Source organism: Paroedura picta, chromosome 5 (genome assembly GCF_049243985.1).
Source record: "Paroedura picta isolate Pp20150507F chromosome 5, Ppicta_v3.0, whole genome shotgun sequence".
In the NCBI taxonomy this organism is placed as follows: Eukaryota; Metazoa; Chordata; class Lepidosauria; order Squamata; family Gekkonidae; genus Paroedura; species Paroedura picta.
This window is the reverse complement of record NC_135373.1, coordinates 10,056,884-10,074,797: the sequence shown is the minus strand read 5'-3', so window position 1 is coordinate 10,074,797 and position 17,914 is coordinate 10,056,884. Positions and strand designations below refer to the sequence as shown.

At 46.4% G+C, this 17,914-nt stretch overlaps 1 protein-coding gene across 2 annotated transcripts; it reads right to left on the bottom strand.

Moving 5' to 3' along the window:
* Positions 1-4,681: 4,681 nt before the first annotated feature.
* On the bottom strand, positions 4,682-17,914 carry LOC143837039 (phospholipase A2 inhibitor and Ly6/PLAUR domain-containing protein-like). 2 transcript variants are annotated; one of them, XM_077336459.1, is made up of 8 exons: positions 17,735-17,914; positions 16,148-16,295; positions 13,892-14,011; positions 11,642-11,656; positions 10,452-10,496; positions 6,978-7,127; positions 6,432-6,563; positions 4,682-5,146 (listed from the first exon to the last, which is right to left on the bottom strand). In XM_077336459.1, exons 3-8 carry the CDS (start codon positions 13,953-13,955, stop codon positions 4,935-4,937), a joined length of 618 nt encoding a protein of 205 aa, XP_077192574.1. In that variant the 5' UTR covers positions 13,956-14,011; positions 16,148-16,295; positions 17,735-17,914; the 3' UTR covers positions 4,682-4,934. The 2 variants fall into 2 exon arrangements, with proteins under 2 accessions (XP_077192574.1, XP_077192573.1); XM_077336458.1 differs by having other exon boundaries at positions 4,685-5,146; positions 16,188-16,295; positions 17,735-17,912.

Below are 17,914 nucleotides of genomic sequence, written 5' to 3'. Positions count from 1 at the left end.
AGTCAAAGTCAATGCTGCTGCCTCAGTGCAATTCAATGCACGGCTGAGTTCCTGGGGAGTCGGAGTACCTGCAGGAAGAACAAAGTCAGCTGTGCATTGCTCTATCTCTGTGTTCTGAATACCAACCCCTGCCTAAATCAAACAACAAAGAATCAGCCATCAAGCCCATGTATAAATGGAACATATGGTGAGGTGAGAGCCTTTGATCACTGATACAGATAGTTGGTTTCTCCTTCTGTTTTTGTAAACTACACTGAATTCCAGGGGACTGATTGGCTGTTTTGACAAAGAATTATCATTGGCCGCATTTGGTTGTGTGACACAGTCTGCTGATGTCACAGAATTGAGTTTTGCCATATATTCCCTGCCATGTAAGGAGTTCACAGTCTGAGGAAGAGTGCTTGCACTTGAAAGCTCACACCCTGAATAAATCTTTGTTGGTCTTAAAAGTGCTACTGGACTCAGATTTTATTGCCCATAATTGTGGCAATATTGTCCTTATCTTGGAGTCCTGTCATTATTTGATGGCACTTTTCAGTCTCTTTTATGGCTGTTTGCATTAATCACAAGTCACAAACCATTCCAGGAAATGGGGCAACTGTAGCTCTTAAAGAACCTTGATCGTGGCTCATGGAATCAGCAAAGGAACAGGTAGCAACAATGGAAAAGAAATTGAACAAATGCTGCTGTCCTTAGAAGGTTTGTATTGTTGTGCTTTCTCCGCTGCTTGGGAGGGGAGAGGGGTGTGAAGATCACTGATCCTAATCCTTGCACTTTGTATTCCATACATGCTGAATAGTGCACATTCAAGCCACTTCCAATGGGTTTTCCTACCAGAAAGTACTTCCATGGAGATAAACACTAAATAGGTGGGTCAGCATCTTTACCTGGACTGTCCTCTTACTCAGGTAAAGAAGGATCTCTGCTAGCAAGGAGGAAAGACCATCCACCGTTAGCTCTCTCCATCTGCTGCTGTATGGGCATGTAGTCCTGTTTGCAGCCTAGACATAGGGCAGCTCTCCAGATGTCCATGAACTACAATTCCCATGAGCACCTACCAGTTGGCCATGCTGGGAGGGGTTCATGGGAACTGTAGTCCATGGACATCTGGAGAGCTGCAGTTTGACCACCCCCGCCTTAGGGGCTTGCAGTGTGTGGTTTTTGACCACCCCCGCCTTAGGGGCTTGCAGTGTGTGGTTTTTGTAAGAAAAAGAAGAGTTGGTTTTTATATGCCATTCTCTCTACCCGAAGGAGGCTCAAAGCAGCTTACAGTCACCTTCCCTTTCCTCTCCCCACAACAGACACCCTGTGAGGTGGGTGAGGCTAAGAGAGCCCTGATATCACTGAAGAAGCAGAAGAGTTGGTTCTTATATGTCCCTTTTCTCTACCCGAAGGAGGCTCAAAGTGGCATATATTCACCTTCCCTTTCCTCTCCCCACAATAGACACCCTGTGAGGTGGGTGAGGCTAAGAGAGCCCTGATATCACTGCTCGGTCAGAACAGTTTTATCAGTGCCATGGCAAGCCGAAGGTCACCCAGCTGGCTGCATGTGGGGGAGTGCAGATTCGAACCCGGCATGCCAGATTAGAAGTCCGCACTCCTAATCACTAAACCAAACTGGCTCTTAAGCTTTCTTAACTGTCTGTTAAGCTTTTGTGCACTGCTTCAGTAAGAAGACTGAAGCATATGATATATATTCATGGACATATTCATATATATTCTTTCAAGTAAAGATTATTCCTTTTAAATCTCAAAGTGCCATTAATTTGGATCTTTGCCTAATCTACAAAGGTACCCAATAACTGCAAACGCTGTTACTCTGCAGCTCTATTTTTCTGGAGGGACTTAGGACTGAGTCTGACCCAGAAGTCCCAACACTGACCATATAATTGTATTACTCTTTTCCATGTTTCCATGTTTCTTCTTCCTCCTTTCTGTTTTATACACAATGACACCTGGGTGTTTCTCTTCTAGTTTCTCTACTCTGTGATCCTGTTACTTGTATAACAAGAAAGAACCTGCAAGAACATCAGGAAGGTATCTTATTTTCCCCATAACCACTATTTCCTCTTTCACTTTCCTAAAAGCCCCATAGGCTCTCCTGTTTTCCTGATCCCTTCTTTCCTTCGAGGGTTGCTAATCCAGGCAATGGTTAGAAATCTGATGGAATTGCAACAGGTCTCCCTACCGGCACACTCCCGGGAGCGGGACTATGGACATCCTATCTGTAGCCATTTCCGTTGCAGGGGACATGCCAGAAGATGTGTTGCACATCAATGATTTTATCTATTTTGCTCAAGGATGCAAGTCCCCCAAGGGGGACCTGAGAATCCCGTTATCATAGCTTATCACCATTGCAAAGAGATCAGTTTCCCTAGTGAAAATGGCTGCTTTGGACATTGGACTCCACAACATTATATTCCAACAAGGTCCCCTCCTGCTCAAAATCCCGCACACTCCCAGCTCTGCTCACAAAGTCTCCAGGCATTTCCCAACCCAGAGATGGCAACCAGAACATTGCTCTTATAGCAGTATCTCATTTGGTTCCAGTACTGCCTCATTGACAAAGGATATGTGGTGACCTCTAGTGGTTGTGTGTGGTAACAAGTTTTTATATCCGATAGTAAGGTAAAGGTAAAGGTATCCCCTGTGCAAGCACCGAGTCATGTCTGACCCTTGGGGTGACGCCCTCTAGCGTTTTCATGGCAGACTCAATACGGGGTGGTTTGCCAGTGCCTTCCCCAGTCATGACCGTTTACCCCCCAGCAGCAAGCTGGGTACTCATTTTACCGACCTCGGAAGGATGGAAGGCTGAGTCAACCTTGAGCCGGCTGCTGGGATCGAACTCCCAACCTCATGAGCAAAGCTTTCAGGCGGCTGCCTTACCACTCTGCGCCACAAGAGGCTCATTTTTATATCCTATAGTAGCATACGGTAATGACTGGGGAAGGCACTGGCAAACCACCCTGTATTGAGTCTGCCATGAAAACGCTAGAGGGCATCACCCCCAGGGTCAGATAGGACTCTGTGCTTGCACAGGGGATACCTTTACCTTTTATGTATGGGCATCCTTCATAACTAGCAGTAATTGTATTAAGGAACACTCGATGTTTAGGCATGCTGCTAGGCAGTCTCACCTCAATCAAACTTCCTGGAGGGCACAAAAGGTGAGTTTCTGAGCCAAATACTGCGGTGAGAGGTTTTGTTTCTGCACAGCAGTTGCTTAAGCTACAGCATAAGACTGTGCCTTGGGAATAGGGAACCAATAAACTGCAGCTTACAGTTCTTTGTTGTGCTAACACAGTGCTTTGGATACCAGAGAAGAGGAATATATCCCCCAGGATCATGGTCAAGTTATGAGAGCCAGAGTGGTATAGTGGTTAGGAGTGGCAGCTTCTAATCTGGTGAGCTGGGTTTGATTCCTCACTCCTCCTCCACATGCAGCCAGCTGGGTGACCTTGGGCTTATTATGGCCCTGATAGTGCTGTTCTGACCAAGCAGTCCTGTCCACCTACCTCATAGAGTGTTTGTTCTGGGGAAAGGAAGAAAAGGTGATTGTAAGCTTTGAGACTCCTTTGGGCAGTGAAAAGCAGGGGATAAAAACCAACTCTTCTTCGCTTCTTCTTCTAACCCAGTGGTTCTTAACCTGGGGGTCAGGACCCCTTTGGTGGTCGAACAACCTTTTCACAGGGGTTGCAGCAGGGCAAGTAGCTTGGCCGGGGGGGGGGGGGGCGCTGCCCCTGGTGCCGCAAGATCGGCATGGTGGGTCAAGAGGCAGAACTGAACTGAGAAACCCCAGAAAAGAACCCAATTTATATACAGTCACGAACAATGGACCTTCACACCATTGGTCAGTTTCGGTTTAATTTCTGTGAAAGAACACTGGCATAATTTTATGGTTGAGGGTCACCACAACATGAGGAACTGTATTAAAGGGTCATGGGATGAGGAAGGTTGAGAACCACTGGTCTAACCTGATGAATTACAAAATCACTCACAGTTCATGCCTCGTTGTGCCTGTGCTGTTGGAGGAATCTCTTCATGAAGGAATCACACACAACCCTTCATTCCATTAAACCAGGGGTAGTCAAACTGCAGCCCTCCAGATGTCCATGGACTACAATTCCCAGGAGCCCCTGCCAGCGAATGCTGGCAGGGGCTCCTGGGAATTGTAGTCCGTGGACATCTGGAGGGCCGCAGTTTGACTACCCCTGCATTAAACTGATCAATTCCAAAACCACTCCCTTTGATTCCGAGATTCATGACTGATATCAACGGCCCATGGAGACATCTAAGTAGTAAGTCACAGCTCAAACATCTCAAAGAATGCTTAGTTTTGTACGGTGAGACGCTCCCTCAGCAGTGTCTAAAGATGGGTGTAATATGAGCTGCCAAATTTATCAGTCCAAAGCTGCTTTGCATAACCTAAAGTTCAGCTTAATCATGGTTATTGAGAAGGGTTAGGGGGCAATGCTCATTTGAGCACAAAGGATTCTGGGGTGGCTTCAAACATCTTCAAGTACAGAAGGAGCCCTTTCCCTCAGGATGCCCTTCTCACGGAGATGCTGGCCTATGAATTCGGTCGCTTCTTGCGACGTAGGAAGGCAAACGGAAAAGAAGAAATCAGAACACTTGCATTAGGTCAATTTGACTGCGTTTACTTAGCTAATGTTTTTTCTTTACCACACCCGTTTGGTAACACCATTTGAAGTAACTGGATGTTTAAAACAACGCAAAACCCTTTCTCCCTGCACTCAAGAATTGACAGTGCTACATGAAGAAAGAATTGTCTTTCTTTTGTTCTTTGTTTCTAACTGGCTCTCACAACACAGAAGGCCAGTCCTTCTAGCAGAAAGCTCCATATCGGATCCAGAAAAGGTTGAGTACGGGAACACAGAGAAATTCTTCAGTGTTGTCTAACAGCCAGAGGTGAATTACACAAGGGCCTTCATGAGTAGAAGACCTGAGAAAAGCAGGAAGGGGGATCCAGTTGACTCAGGGCCTGTGCTCTTGGAAGCTCTGCAATCAAGTCTTTCCACATCAAAACCCAGTCTTCTATAGCTTGTTTTGCGAGTGTCATATATATCACAATAAGACTTAGAGCTGCAGCCCTTCATAATTGCTTTGACGGCAAGACCCGTAGAACCTGAAAAGCAAAGAGGAGTTGTCAGAGGAGTCCATATTCCTATTAAGTTACACAGGAGCTGGTAGATATTGTAATGGTGACTCAATTTATGTTTGCGTACGTTTTTGTGAGTCAGGTCCATAGAAGTCTGCATCCATTGTGGTGGTTAGTCAGTGTCAACAAGTCACAATTGACTTACGGAGACGCAGTAGAGTTTTCAACGTAAGACAGATTCAGAGATGGTTTGGCATGGCCTAACTCCACATCACGGACCTGGTAGTCCTTGGAGGTCTCTTGCCAGGGCTAACCACAGAATCATAGAATCATAGATTTGGAAGGTACCTCCTGGGTCATCTAGTCCAACCCCCTGCACTATGCAGGACACTCACAACCCTATTGCTCATCCACTGTCACCTGCCACCCCCTTGAGCCCTCATAGAATCAGCCTCTCCATCAGATGGCTCTCCAGCCTCTGTTTAAAAATCTCCAAAGATGGAGAACCCACCACCTCCCGAGGAAATTTGTCCCACTGAGAAACTGCTCTGTTAGGAACATCTTTCTCAAGTTTTGATGGAATTTCTTTTGAATTAATTTCATTCCATTGGTTCTGTTCTGTCCCTCTGGGGCAAGAGAGAACAACTCTGCTCCATCCTCTATATCAGCGGTCCGCAACCCTCCTGCTGCCACGGACCACTGTTAGTGAGTGGGAGGAGAGGGCGGCCCACGCGTGCGTGTTTGCGTCCGGCAGGGGCGCAAACGCGCATGCGCGGCTGCGCTGCATATGCGTGCATGCGCAAAACTGCCGCGTTTGCGCCCCTGCCAGACGCAAGCGTGCATGCACAGCAGTCTCTCTCTCCCCGCCCCTCCATGCCGCCAGCAAATTGGCCACCGAAGCGGCCGATTAGCTTGCGGGCCAGCAAGCTTCTCTTCCCCCCCCCTCCCGAAGCAAGTAGCTTGCCGGGCCGCAAGCTAATCGGCCGCTTCGGTGGCCAATTTGCTCGTGGCCTGGCGAGCTTCCCGCTGCGGGGGGGGGGCGGGAAGAGGGAGCTGCGGCCCGGCGCCAAGGCCTTTGCGGCCCGGCACCGGGCCACGGCCTGGGGGTTGGGGACCACTGCTCTATATGGCAGCCTTTTAAATACTTGAAGATGGTAATCAGATCCCTTCTCAGTCGTCCCCAACTGTGTGTGTTGCTCTGTTTTCTCTGTGACACTCAGATGTCACCAGAGTGAAAAGTCAATCTACATAATTCTTTTAAAAGGACAAAGGACTTAAAAAGAAGGAATGGAGTATATAAAATCAGGATTACCAACGTTCGAATCCATAGTAAAGCAGTGGCTCTCTGGCCCAACACACTTTACTGTATCATTTACGCAGTAGGACATCAACGAGAAGCAGGCTGGACATTGATTGCCATTGAGTGTGGTGTGTATCGGTGGCACTGCAAAGCAAAAGGATGGCAAATTAATGTAGAAATGTGGTCAGGAGACTGATACAAGTTAGTGGACAGTGACCAAGAGGCTGAGTTGAGTTATTGTCAGAAGTTGACAGAGCCAAGTCCCTGGCGCTGCTTTCGGATAGGTTTCTTCATTCATAGGTTTTCTAAGATCTTTGTTTTGTTTCATGGTACTCTGGCTTCTTTCTTAATGGTTTGTTTGTAATGTGTTTGTTCAGTTTCTAATGGCTACGTTTGGACGGCTTTATTTGCTTTAACTGTCCGTTACCTTGATCAGTCTTTTGTAGTGGCAACATATAAATGTTGTAATCAGCACTGGCAAAGAGGACGAAGAAGACAAAAGAATGAGAGAAAGAGGAACAAAGTGGAAAATAGACCCAAGGGGAGAAAAATACTTACATTCTGGAGATACTTTTTGACAGTCGGTCCCCTTACAACAGAAGGTACTTGCCCTGAGGGTCCTGTTTGGCGCAATATTCATATAAATTGTTTTAAATGTACACATGGAAGAGGATTCACACCCCTTTACTATATTCTGGATTATTTTACCTGCACAGATAGAAGAAGATGTATTTAGTAATTCCCAGGTCTCCATAAGAGGTGAAGAGATTCATTCAGTCTGGACCCTGACATCAAATTCTGGCATATTTATTTATTTATTATATTTATATACCTCCCTCCCAGGGGGCTCAGGAAACTTGAAAATATTATCAAGACATTTTACACTTACCAAAGAGCTGGTTTTCTGGTATCTAAATTGATTCATCTGCATAGAGAAAACTTTAAGACAGTGGTCCCCAACCTGCGGGCCGCGGCCCGGCGCCGGGCCGCAAAGGCCATGGCACCGGGCCGCGGCTCCCTCTCCCCGCCCCGCCCCCGCAGTAAAAAACTTCCCAGGCCGCAAGCTTGCGGCCCGGGAAGCTTCTTACTGCGGGAGGCGGGGAGAGGGAATCAGGGCCGGGCCGCGCCCGTGCGGGCCACGCCCGCTCGGCCCGATCCGCGGGCGCGGCCCGGGCGCGGCTCGCGGGCGCGGCTCGGGTGCGGCCCGATCCGCGGGCGCGGCGTGGGCGCGGCCCGCGGGCGCGGCCCGATCCGCGGGCGCGGTCCGCGGGGGCGCGGCCCGATGCCCTGCCGGTCCCCAGCCTCGGAAAGGTTGGGGACCACTGCTTTAAGAAACTATGAGGAGGCACCCTGATTGTACTTTTTTGGAGAGAAAGAAGAGAATGTACAGAAATTGGTTCAATAATGTTAGGTCTCTGGTACCTGCACATGAATAAACAGTGCCCAGTTACTTAGTGTTCTTTCCATGATAAGCAAAGATCCTAGCTATAAAACCAGGGAGTCTCAAAGACCTGCCAGTCCAGTTCACATCCTGTTTGCCATGAATGGTTATGCAGCCAAAGAACTGAAAGGGTGTTTGTCATGTCCTTTTGCAGGAAGAAGCTACCTGCTGTCACCAGAACTCCACTGCCTGCTGATGGGGAATCAGCTGGAAGTCAGCTTCAGATCTCTTGCTTTGAAAATTTTACTGTGTACCTAACAAAGGACAGGAGCCAACTTTCAGCTGATTGCAGGGATCAATGGGAATTTAGGTTCTTCTGTGTTCCTGATCTATCCCCTCTGCCCAATCTTCTGCATCTCTAGAAAATAAGAGGAAGATAAATCAAAAGACTGGAGGAAAATGAATAATAGAATGTGCAATTTTCACAACCTTAGGTGTGCACCACTGTAAAGTCCCTTTCCATCCCCTAACATGGCAAATACCATGGCTCAGGTACTTAACCAAAGTTACTTTACTGAATAAGAGAAATACAGGAGATCCCTTCCCCAAAGGTAACCCAAACAGAAGAATTGACTGTAACAAAGCCCTGGGTTCGAGCTGGGATAATATAGGCATAAGACATCACCACCTTGGTCCCTCCTAAGACACAGGAAGACCTTTCCCATAAAAGAACTTTGATCCTAGCTGGGTGCAAAATCTAGAGACAAGCGGGCTGGGAAAATTGGCCAGATGCCCTCCTCTAGGCTACACAACACTAATTTGCCTTTTCAAAGATGCAGGGAGAGATAACTGAATTCACACTTTCAGCAGAACATCAGCATATAGTAAGAGGCACCCAAGAAGGGGAGAATCACATACAGGAGTGAGGAGACCACCTCCCTCCAGGAGAACTTGTGGGGAGGGATCCAGAGAAAAAGGGCAAGGCATCTGACAGCAATACAGTGATACAACCACGGATCACTGACCAACAAGACTTTTATTAACACTCCAAACACAACTGACAAAAGAGAAACCTGGAAAAAACCCTTATATAACATTTTCCCTCCTAAATGGCCAGTGCACGAGAACTCACAATTGATTAACCCGGGGGTCGTCAACCCCCGGTCCGAGGCCCGGAAGGCCTCGGTAGCGTGCTGCGAAGGCCTCTGTAACGGGCCGCAAAGGCCTTGGTAGCGGGCCGCCGGCGGCCACGCCTGCCTCTCCCCCCCCCCCACAGCGAGAAGCTCACAGAGAAATAATTTTTGTGCATTTTTATAACGTAAGCTTATAAGTTTTATACAAATTAATGTTGATTTATGATTTGATTATTCTTAGTTTTAAATTCATTCAGCACTTAACTCTTATTTCAATATCGCAGCATGGACTGTACTAGTCTAAACGACTGCAAGTCGAGTGTTTGTTCGACTTGGATGGAAAAAAATAAAAGATGTGGAGATATGGAAGACAAAATAGAAGGTTTCGATAATGCATCTGGAAAATATAACCTAGTAATGTGTGGCATGAAAGAGAACAGAGAAGGACAGCTGACAGGACGTCTTCAGAAATTATTTACCAGAGTATTAAATTCAAATTTTCACAAGGCTGTGACAATAGGTAAAGAGGATGGATTCCCACACAATAGCAGTACTTGATCATCTATGTATGAGAATGACGTGATGCTTCATATGAACAACTACTTCCATTAGAAATGATAAGAAATGATTCCAGAGGATTCCATTGACTGGCAGGATAGTGTTCAGGGCCCAAAGGGACTCAACTCATTATTAATGGCATTAAATAAGACCGCAGCTTTATTCATACAAACATCCTCCCACTGGAAAATTGGCCCAGCATGAGGGGTGAAGCCTTACCAACAGCCATCTGGATGCTCAATCTAGTTCCCTGAAGTGCCCTGGGACCCGCAGCATTCCCAGCCAGGAGAGCAGGTCCCTTGCTTCATGAATCTTGATCCTGGCGAAGCAGCCTTGTTCCAATGGGGGCCCCACCTCATTTGGCTTCCCTGCAGCCACCTGGGCAACAAGCCTTTGGCCTCCCAGCCGGGTCAGCCATACTTGCTGTCAGCCAACCTCTTATTGAGGTTCCCCAAACCACCAGGGAGTCCGCCACGCAAATCAGACTCCTTGTCGACAGGCTTTTCCCCATGCACTAAATAAATTTTGAACAAAAACTCAGAACAAATTGTTATAGTAAACTCCAAACTTTACAATATGGGTGGGAGAGAGGGAAGCTGTCCCTGTGGCCACTGCAGATGGAGAGGTGGGCCTCACACTCATGGTGGCTATTTATAGCTGCCCACACCTGCCTCCCCACCTGTGGCACTTGAAGCAATGTCTGTTCCCATCACGCCCTGCTCGGCCCCGCTCTCCATGACGTCAACTTGCACCCACGGTGAGTCGCTGCTGCGTCTTCTATTAAGGACTCTGGGACTTAGGTGAGCCTTGTAAGAGGGTATGGAATCTAAATTTATATTGAGATTCGAAGAAAACTGCTATCACACTAACGCTGAAGGAAGGGAAGTTTTTTTTTTTTTAATGGATAGAAATAGAGAACCTTGTTTTAGTAGAATTATGTTTTGATAATTGATACATTACCAGGTTTTGAGATCCTTGGATTCAGTGTGAATGGGTTTGGTAAGTCTAAAATGAGAACATTGAGTATAGATCACAGAAAGAAAGGCCAAAGCAATACAGTTATGCATGCACACACATATGATTTGCAAATATAGATGAAATATTTAGTGATCTATAAATGACATTAACCAAAGCTACAACTCAAAGGAGAACATTCTACTTTAAAAATCAACACACAGTTACTAAGATTATCTAGGCCAGGGGTCCCCAACCTGATTCCCAAGAGCCACATGTGGCCCCTGACCTTTTTCTGTGCAGCCCTTGACTTGGACTTCAATGCCTTGGCTGAAAACAGCCACAAAAATCACACTGCCTAGGTAAGCATGTGTAGCTAAATAAAAGGATTCCACAGTAAAATCTTGTTCCAAAATGGATTGCATTAAAGTTTAACCTTTGAATGTCTGTGATCACAATTAGTAGGTTAATAATTTTGTTACATTTTGGTTTAAGATGTGGCCCTCTTTAGGCTAATTAGGGCTGCTGTGAACTTGGCAACAAAGATATTCAATGATGGACATAGCTGTGTTGACCATTAGTCAAATATTTTATATATTTATCTGTCTACCATCCACCGCAAACACCCCTCAGATCATTTTGCAGCTGCACAGTAGGTATGTGGGTGTTTCATTCCTGTGTGGCGGAGTTACTTTTCTGTGCTTTACCGGGGGGTTAATCTGTGCAGAACCCAAGATAATTTTAACCAAGGTCATGGGTGGTGAGGTCGTGGCATCCACACACAAGCAGCACTAGCACTATTATTAATACTATATGATCAGTCTCAACATGATGAATCTCTTACCACCAGAGTACCTGGTTGGGAATGAGTGCTATATGTGTGCCAGCATGGTATAGTGGTTTAGAGCAGTGGCTTGTAATCTGGTTTGATTCCCAACTCCTCCACATGTAGCCATTTGGGCACACCGGGCCAAATGCTTCCCCATGTGGGTGCAGGAACAGGTGGGGCAACCTGCCACGACTAAAACTCCAGCCTGCAGCCTGGCACGAAACCTCCAGTGCATAAACGGTCTAGCTGAAGTAGTCTCAAAGTGTCTTACAAACATGTCTCTGGAAAAGTAAGAAAAAGGTGAAAATGACAACAGCATGAAAATATCATAAGGAATATCATTAAAATATTGCAAGGAAAATCTTACCATGTGATGGTTCCCCTAGAAAAACAAAAGGAAACTAGAATTAGAAACAACTCTACAAAAATATGCTTTACATGAAACAATGCTACTGGAAATAGTAGGAAACTAATAGCAGTCAAACCACAAAAAAGAGAGGTTATAACGAAATTATCGGTAGCATTCCAAGAGAAGATGGATTATTTGTTACATATGACAAAGGCACTTTGATAATTTGTGAAGCACTGTGAGACACCATACCTCTCTCCAAATCCTAAGTGTATAGAAGAACTGCAGGGCAAAAGTTTGCCAGAATTAATATATGAAGTTAAGACAAGAATTGGATATGGACCAGTCAGGTAATTCTATTATTACATATTATTAAATATACCTCAATATTGCTGACGTTTCTCAGACTGTGAGGTGGATCTTACCCCTTATCCTCGAAGATTGCTAACTTCCATATACAGCCTGGAATTCTGACTGAGTTACAAACTGATCACCAGACTAGAGAAACCAGTTCTTGTGGAGGGAATGGCAGCAGACGTCATCACATGCTTGCTGAGTCCCCTCCCTTCCCCAGGTACCGCCCCCGCAAAAAAATTTCCAGGAATTTCCCAAGCTATCCTCCCTCTCCCGTGAGTAATGTTTTGACCTATTCCTGCAGCCTAAGGAGATTTCTGGCCACTTAACTGTCTCTTCTTTTTGTTGGAAGAAAGCCATTTACGCTGAAGGAAAGTTGGATACAGCCCAGTATTTATTTTTAAACATCAGCTAAAAACAAAATACATTTAGAAAACAAATTCCCTGCTGTGCATGCTCTCGTTTTCCCAAATGACTCATCCTACCTTTGCCTCACAGATTAAATTTTCTTTGAACATAGGAAGGTGGTTTATGATCAGTAGGATTCATAGACTAATTAGATTTCATATTTGTGTTATTTTGTTCACAAGCCTCAGCAGACTTAAGATGGCTGCATAGTGTTTGAAGCCAAGAGACTTCAGACCTGGTTGGCCATTATTTGCCTCAGCATCACAACCCTGGGTGTCTTCAGGGCTTGGAGGAGAGTGTGGGTGGAAGAAGGACCTGCTTTAACCTTGTTCCTGTTCACTGCCAGGGCCTCAAATTCAAGGCCATGTGGTCATGTGAAGAGTTAGTCTGTGGAGGTTCAGGGGTGGTGGTGATAGAGGGTCATAGTTTGGTCTAGCTCCACGTCAGGCCCATAGAAGTCTGAATTCATGATGGTGGTGGAAACTGCCCACGCAGATGACTTATGGCAATCCTGTAGAGTTTTCTATGCAAGATAGGTTACGAGGTGGTTTGCCATTGGCTGTCTCCACACCACAAACCCCAGTGTTCCTTGGAGATTGCCCAGCCACATACTGGCAAAGGCTAACTAGCCTTAGATTTCATTTCTGATGAGATCAGGGCTGAATCTGCACACACTTTGTTTATTCCGTTGTGGATCAAGCTGAATTCAGATCGATTTGAACTCGGGTCTTCCTCTATGCCCCGCTCCCCATTGAAACAGAAAAGGGTTCTGCAGGTGATTAGGGGAGCTCAGAAGAGAGGGATCCAAGAGCAACAGTAGCCTCTTTCTTCCGTTTCTTGAATGTGTGTGTGTGTGTGTGGAGGGGATTTGAGACAGCAGAGGAGGGGGAATAAATCCAAGAGGCAAATCTCTGTCAAGAGAGGTTAGGGATTCCCCTTTAAGGGAAGCCTTTCAACCTGGGTATTAGGAACTGACGTCCTGGCCAATCAAGGCTTTTCTACAGTGTTGGAGGCTTGGCAGCAAGTTATTTCAGGGAAAGCAGACAGTTGCACGTTTATTCATGCTGATTTTTCCCACTATTGAAGGTTATATCCACTCCAGGATATCACGGGGGAAAGCTAGGGTCACTCTGGATCAATCATGCTTGGTGCAGATGAAAAATTTAAATCACCCAAAACCAAAATGGAAATCGCATTCAGTGTAGACGGCATGGATGGAATCGACCTTGGTTTGGAATAAAAGCCCCAAGCAGATTCAGCTCAGTCTAGCCTGGATTATTCAGGTGAGTTATACTTGGATGGGACACAAAGGTGAGGCTCATAAGACAGATTTAGGTTTTCAGATTGATTCCAGAGGGTACATTTGCAAAGTCTCCCACAGCTAAGTTACACCTTTTCTAAGCCCTTTGAGTTTAATAGGTTACAATAGCCACTCTGACAGAGTGGACAGTGGAGGAAAGACAGCGAAAATAAAATACATTGATGAGATTGCATTCTCTCTCTCACCTAGTAGTGATTTTTCCACTAAGGTGATGGCGCAGGTGTCTTGGTCAGAATCACAAGTTTTCATGATGCCTGTGCAGTTACTACCAAGTGCAGAGCAAGTTTCACACTCCAAAGCAATACCTGGAGGGAGGGAGGGAGGGAGGGAGGGAGGGTGGTAAAGAGACATGGATTGATTTCCCCCCTCCCCTGTTTTCTTCTGAATCTGAATCATGGAAGTATACGTTCATATCATAGCAGACAACAGATCTTTTAGATCTGTCCAAGTTAGAATAGGGCCAAACAGGGTGCAGCCAGCTTTGACCTGATTGGCCCTGCCCCTGCAGCTCCCGCCCTCCATCCCTGAACTTTAGCCTCTTTGCTCTCAAATGCCTCAGTGCCTGGAGCCAGCAGCAAGTAACGGGAGAGGGCCCTGGGCAAAGGGTCGTGGTGGAAGGCTTGCTAACGAGGGCCTCTTGGCCTGCTAGGCTGGGCCTGCTGACGGGGGCCTCCCGCCTTGCTGACTACCTGCTAAGGAGCTCTGTCCTGGCCCTGCTAGTGAGCTGACCAGCCCCCGCCTGCCCCACAATCTGGCTGCGAGTTGCAGCCCAAAGCCACCTTACCTGCCTGGCCAGGGGCCAGGGAAGGGGGCCCTTTCAAGGCCCATTCTTAGAAACGGGCTTTGAAGCTAGTGCCTTAATAAAGTTTCATTCATGTTGGAGCTGAAGTGTTCTGGCATCACATTTGGACCCACATTGATAATACTGGTGACAAGGACAGGACACTAGGGTAGTTAGGCAGCCCAGGCTAATTCCCTTGAAATCACAAGGACATTCTTCATCAGAGCTGAACCCCACTGCCAGGGCCAGTACCCCGCAGCTGAGCTGAAATCACTGTTGTCCAACCATGGTGGAGATCAACGAGACAGCTGAGGTCATGGCCTCCAGAGGCCACCTTAAACAGTTCGACCTCTTGAAAAATGGGACTCTTACATGGCCTGCCTCAGGTGTTTCCTGGCAGCAAACGAGATTTCGGAACCCAAACTGAAGCAAGATATGCTGCTCAGTGTGTGTATAGGGAAGGGTGCCATGTTCAAACTACAGCAAGATCTGATGGTGGTGACAAAACATGGTGAACCAGGATGCCATCATCCCAACGCAAAGAAAGCACTTTGCTCTACAATCAGTGGAGATTGCCCACCAACGTAAATTTTACAAGAGAGAGCAAGGCCCAACTGAATCAGTGGCTATGTCCATCGTGACACTGAGACAGGCCAATTGGCACTGCAACTTCCCCAACCTTGAAGGCATGCTCCAAGACTGGCTAGCATGTGGCTTGAGGGATTAACGAGTACAGCGGTCCCTACTCACTCGACAGGACCTCACCTTTCAGATCAGACTGTTTTTGGACAATCCATGTCCGAATCAAGCCTGATTAAGGTAATTTTTGTCCAAATTGGTCCAAAATGCATATGCCTACTGCCCAACCTCCGCATGGCCAAATCATGCTTGAATTGTGGTTTGGTGATTTAGCCAGAGCCGATTCCAGCAGTTTAACTATGGGGGAAGGGTGACTCGTACTGGATTCGTCCAAAAAGTGTCTGAATCAACCTTGACATAGGCTCGTTTTGGACTATCTGAACCGAATTGCACATGCCTGCCTATGGAATCGGATCCATCCTCAGCCACCAGACGGGCATGAGGTCCTCGTCATGTAGCCTGGTTGTCTTATAGTTCTATTTGGCTTCAAAAAAAAAAGACACAAACTGTGTATTAATAGCTAGGCACAATAATATAAAGGCATCTTGAAGAGAAGTTCTTCCTACAGTGTCAGCTATTTGGCTTCGCACAGAAGGACGATGGCCATGTCTTTGCATCAAGGGATTAATCTGAATACAGCAGCCAAGTCCTGTCATGATATTTGAATTCAGCAGCCAGCCCTGGAATTATGAATGGGGCAGGAATGAATGGTGGCAAAGTCCTTTCATTCTTCACATATTTGATGCCTTCCAACACTATATCCGCCTCAAATAAAACAGTCTTGAGGAATGACACTGGTGCTAGCCAGGAACACCTAAGGGCATTTTCACAGATGCTAAATAATGCCCTTTCAGGCCACCTCCAGTGACCATCTGCAAGAGGAGTTTGCCATTTCACAGTCCAATCCAGTTGCAAAATACATTGGAAGTGGATTGAAAGTGGATTGTTTAGCCTGTGTGAAAACATCCTGAACAATGGCAGCTTGGATCTCATTGGCTCTGCTAACCTCAATAAAACCAACCTTCTCCACTCCTCGGCAGGGAACATCACCTACTTCTCACCTGAAGTGACAAATGCAGAGAACAAGAGCAGTCCCAAGAGAGTATGCATGGCCAAGGGCGTGCCGATCTTCCTTGTAGTGTTGCTTTTATTTGATCAAATGCAATATCCTGACAATAAAAAAATGAAAAAAAATTCCATGAGGGTGCATACAATTCTCCACCAATGGAGTGATCATACCACACAGGGCCGGTTTATCCATGGAGCACAAGCTACGGGACCTGCACTTCTAGGGTTCACACATGATGCCTTCCACCCATGGATCAGGTGGAAGACCATAGCCTCTCCCCCCCCCTTCCCTCTTTAAGGACACTTTCCCTCTTTAAGGACCTTTCCACTAGGGGGGGGGGGCTTCCACCCAGTCTGACAATTGCACTCTGCTAAGGCCCTACAAATCCTTAAACTGGCTTTGGTGCTATGGGCCTCCCAAATCCTTAAACCATTTCCGATACCGCATAGCCAGGTCAAAAAAACTGATAAGGGGTGAAAGCATCAGCTTCTTCTCCCTGCCTGCTGTGGTCCTGATCCAAACCGGGCCTCATACACCTGGACATTGAGTTCCCAGCAGAGAACTGGCTATACTTGGGTACTCTGGGGGAAAATATAACGCATGGTTAGGCCCTTACAATCAAACCAGTGTGATCACAATGAATCATAGAATCATAGAGTTGGAAGGGACCTCTATAGCAGTCTCCTATCTGATCACTAACCAGGAATGACACTGCTTAGAAGAAGAAGAGTTGGTTCTTATATGCCGCTTTTCTGTACCCAAAGGAGTCTCAAAGCATCTTACAATCCCCTTCCCTTCCTCTCCCCATGACAGACACCCTGTGAGGGAGGTGGGGCCAAGAGAGCCCTGATATTACTGCTTTGGGGGAACAGCACTAACAGGACTGTGAGGAGCCCAAGGTCACCCAGCTGACTGCATGTGGAGGAGTGGAGAATCAAAGCCGGCTTGCCAGATTAGAATCTGTCCCTCTTAACCACAACACCTCGCTAGCTTAACTTCTGGTATCTGATGATGACAGGTTATCCTAGGTCAATGGACAAAATATAAAGTCTGCTCTTTAACCTTCATGAGGACTACCAAGGCAGCTGACAGATTACATACAAAATAAAATCGCATCTTATAAAATCACAAAATAAAAACCATCAAACAACACATCATTAAAACCATAAACATCTGACATAAAACAACATACCAAAAACATTAAAGCACCAATTAAAACTAAGCACTTACTGAGGGAGCGGCAAACAAAAAAGGTCCAGGGTTATAGTGCCGTGCCTGAGAAAGCTGTAATTGTGCAGGACTGTAAGACATGATGGAATTGCTCACCAATGAAAGTACATATTCATCATTTGGACAAAAGGGATCAAAGACTGGGTAACTAAGCATAGATTCTAAGTATAAATTTATCAAAACTATGTCAATACTTCCTAGTAGGTTGCGGCGGATTAACCTACCCTATATAAATAGACAATCCTTCTCCAGACTTAAGTGCTCCCCGGATACTAAATCAACCTCCACACCCTCTCCATCCAATATTACCTTGATATGGACGGAACCAGGCAGAGAGTTATCCGGTACCCATCTCCATGGACGCCAGGCCGAATTGCAGGGGCTCAAGGAAATGAGCAAGTTCTGTGATGGATTTTCATATTATGCTTGGGTTGGGTGTGGTCATTTGAAGAGGAAACCTGGTGGGATCTCTATGGGCCTTTGTGAGCT

Coding starts and splice junctions, on each gene's coding strand:
- LOC143837039 (XM_077336458.1), bottom strand. CDS start 16,236: ATGCATACTCTCTTGGGACTGCTCTTGTTCTCTGCATTTGTCACTTCA. Junction 7,128..10,451: donor TCCAAGGATCTCAAAACCTG/GTAATGTATCAA, acceptor CTATCTGTGCAG/GTAAAATAATCCAGAATATA. Junction 5,147..6,431: donor TACTATGGATTCGAACGTTG/GTAATCCTGATT, acceptor TTTGCTTTTCAG/GTTCTACGGGTCTTGCCGTC.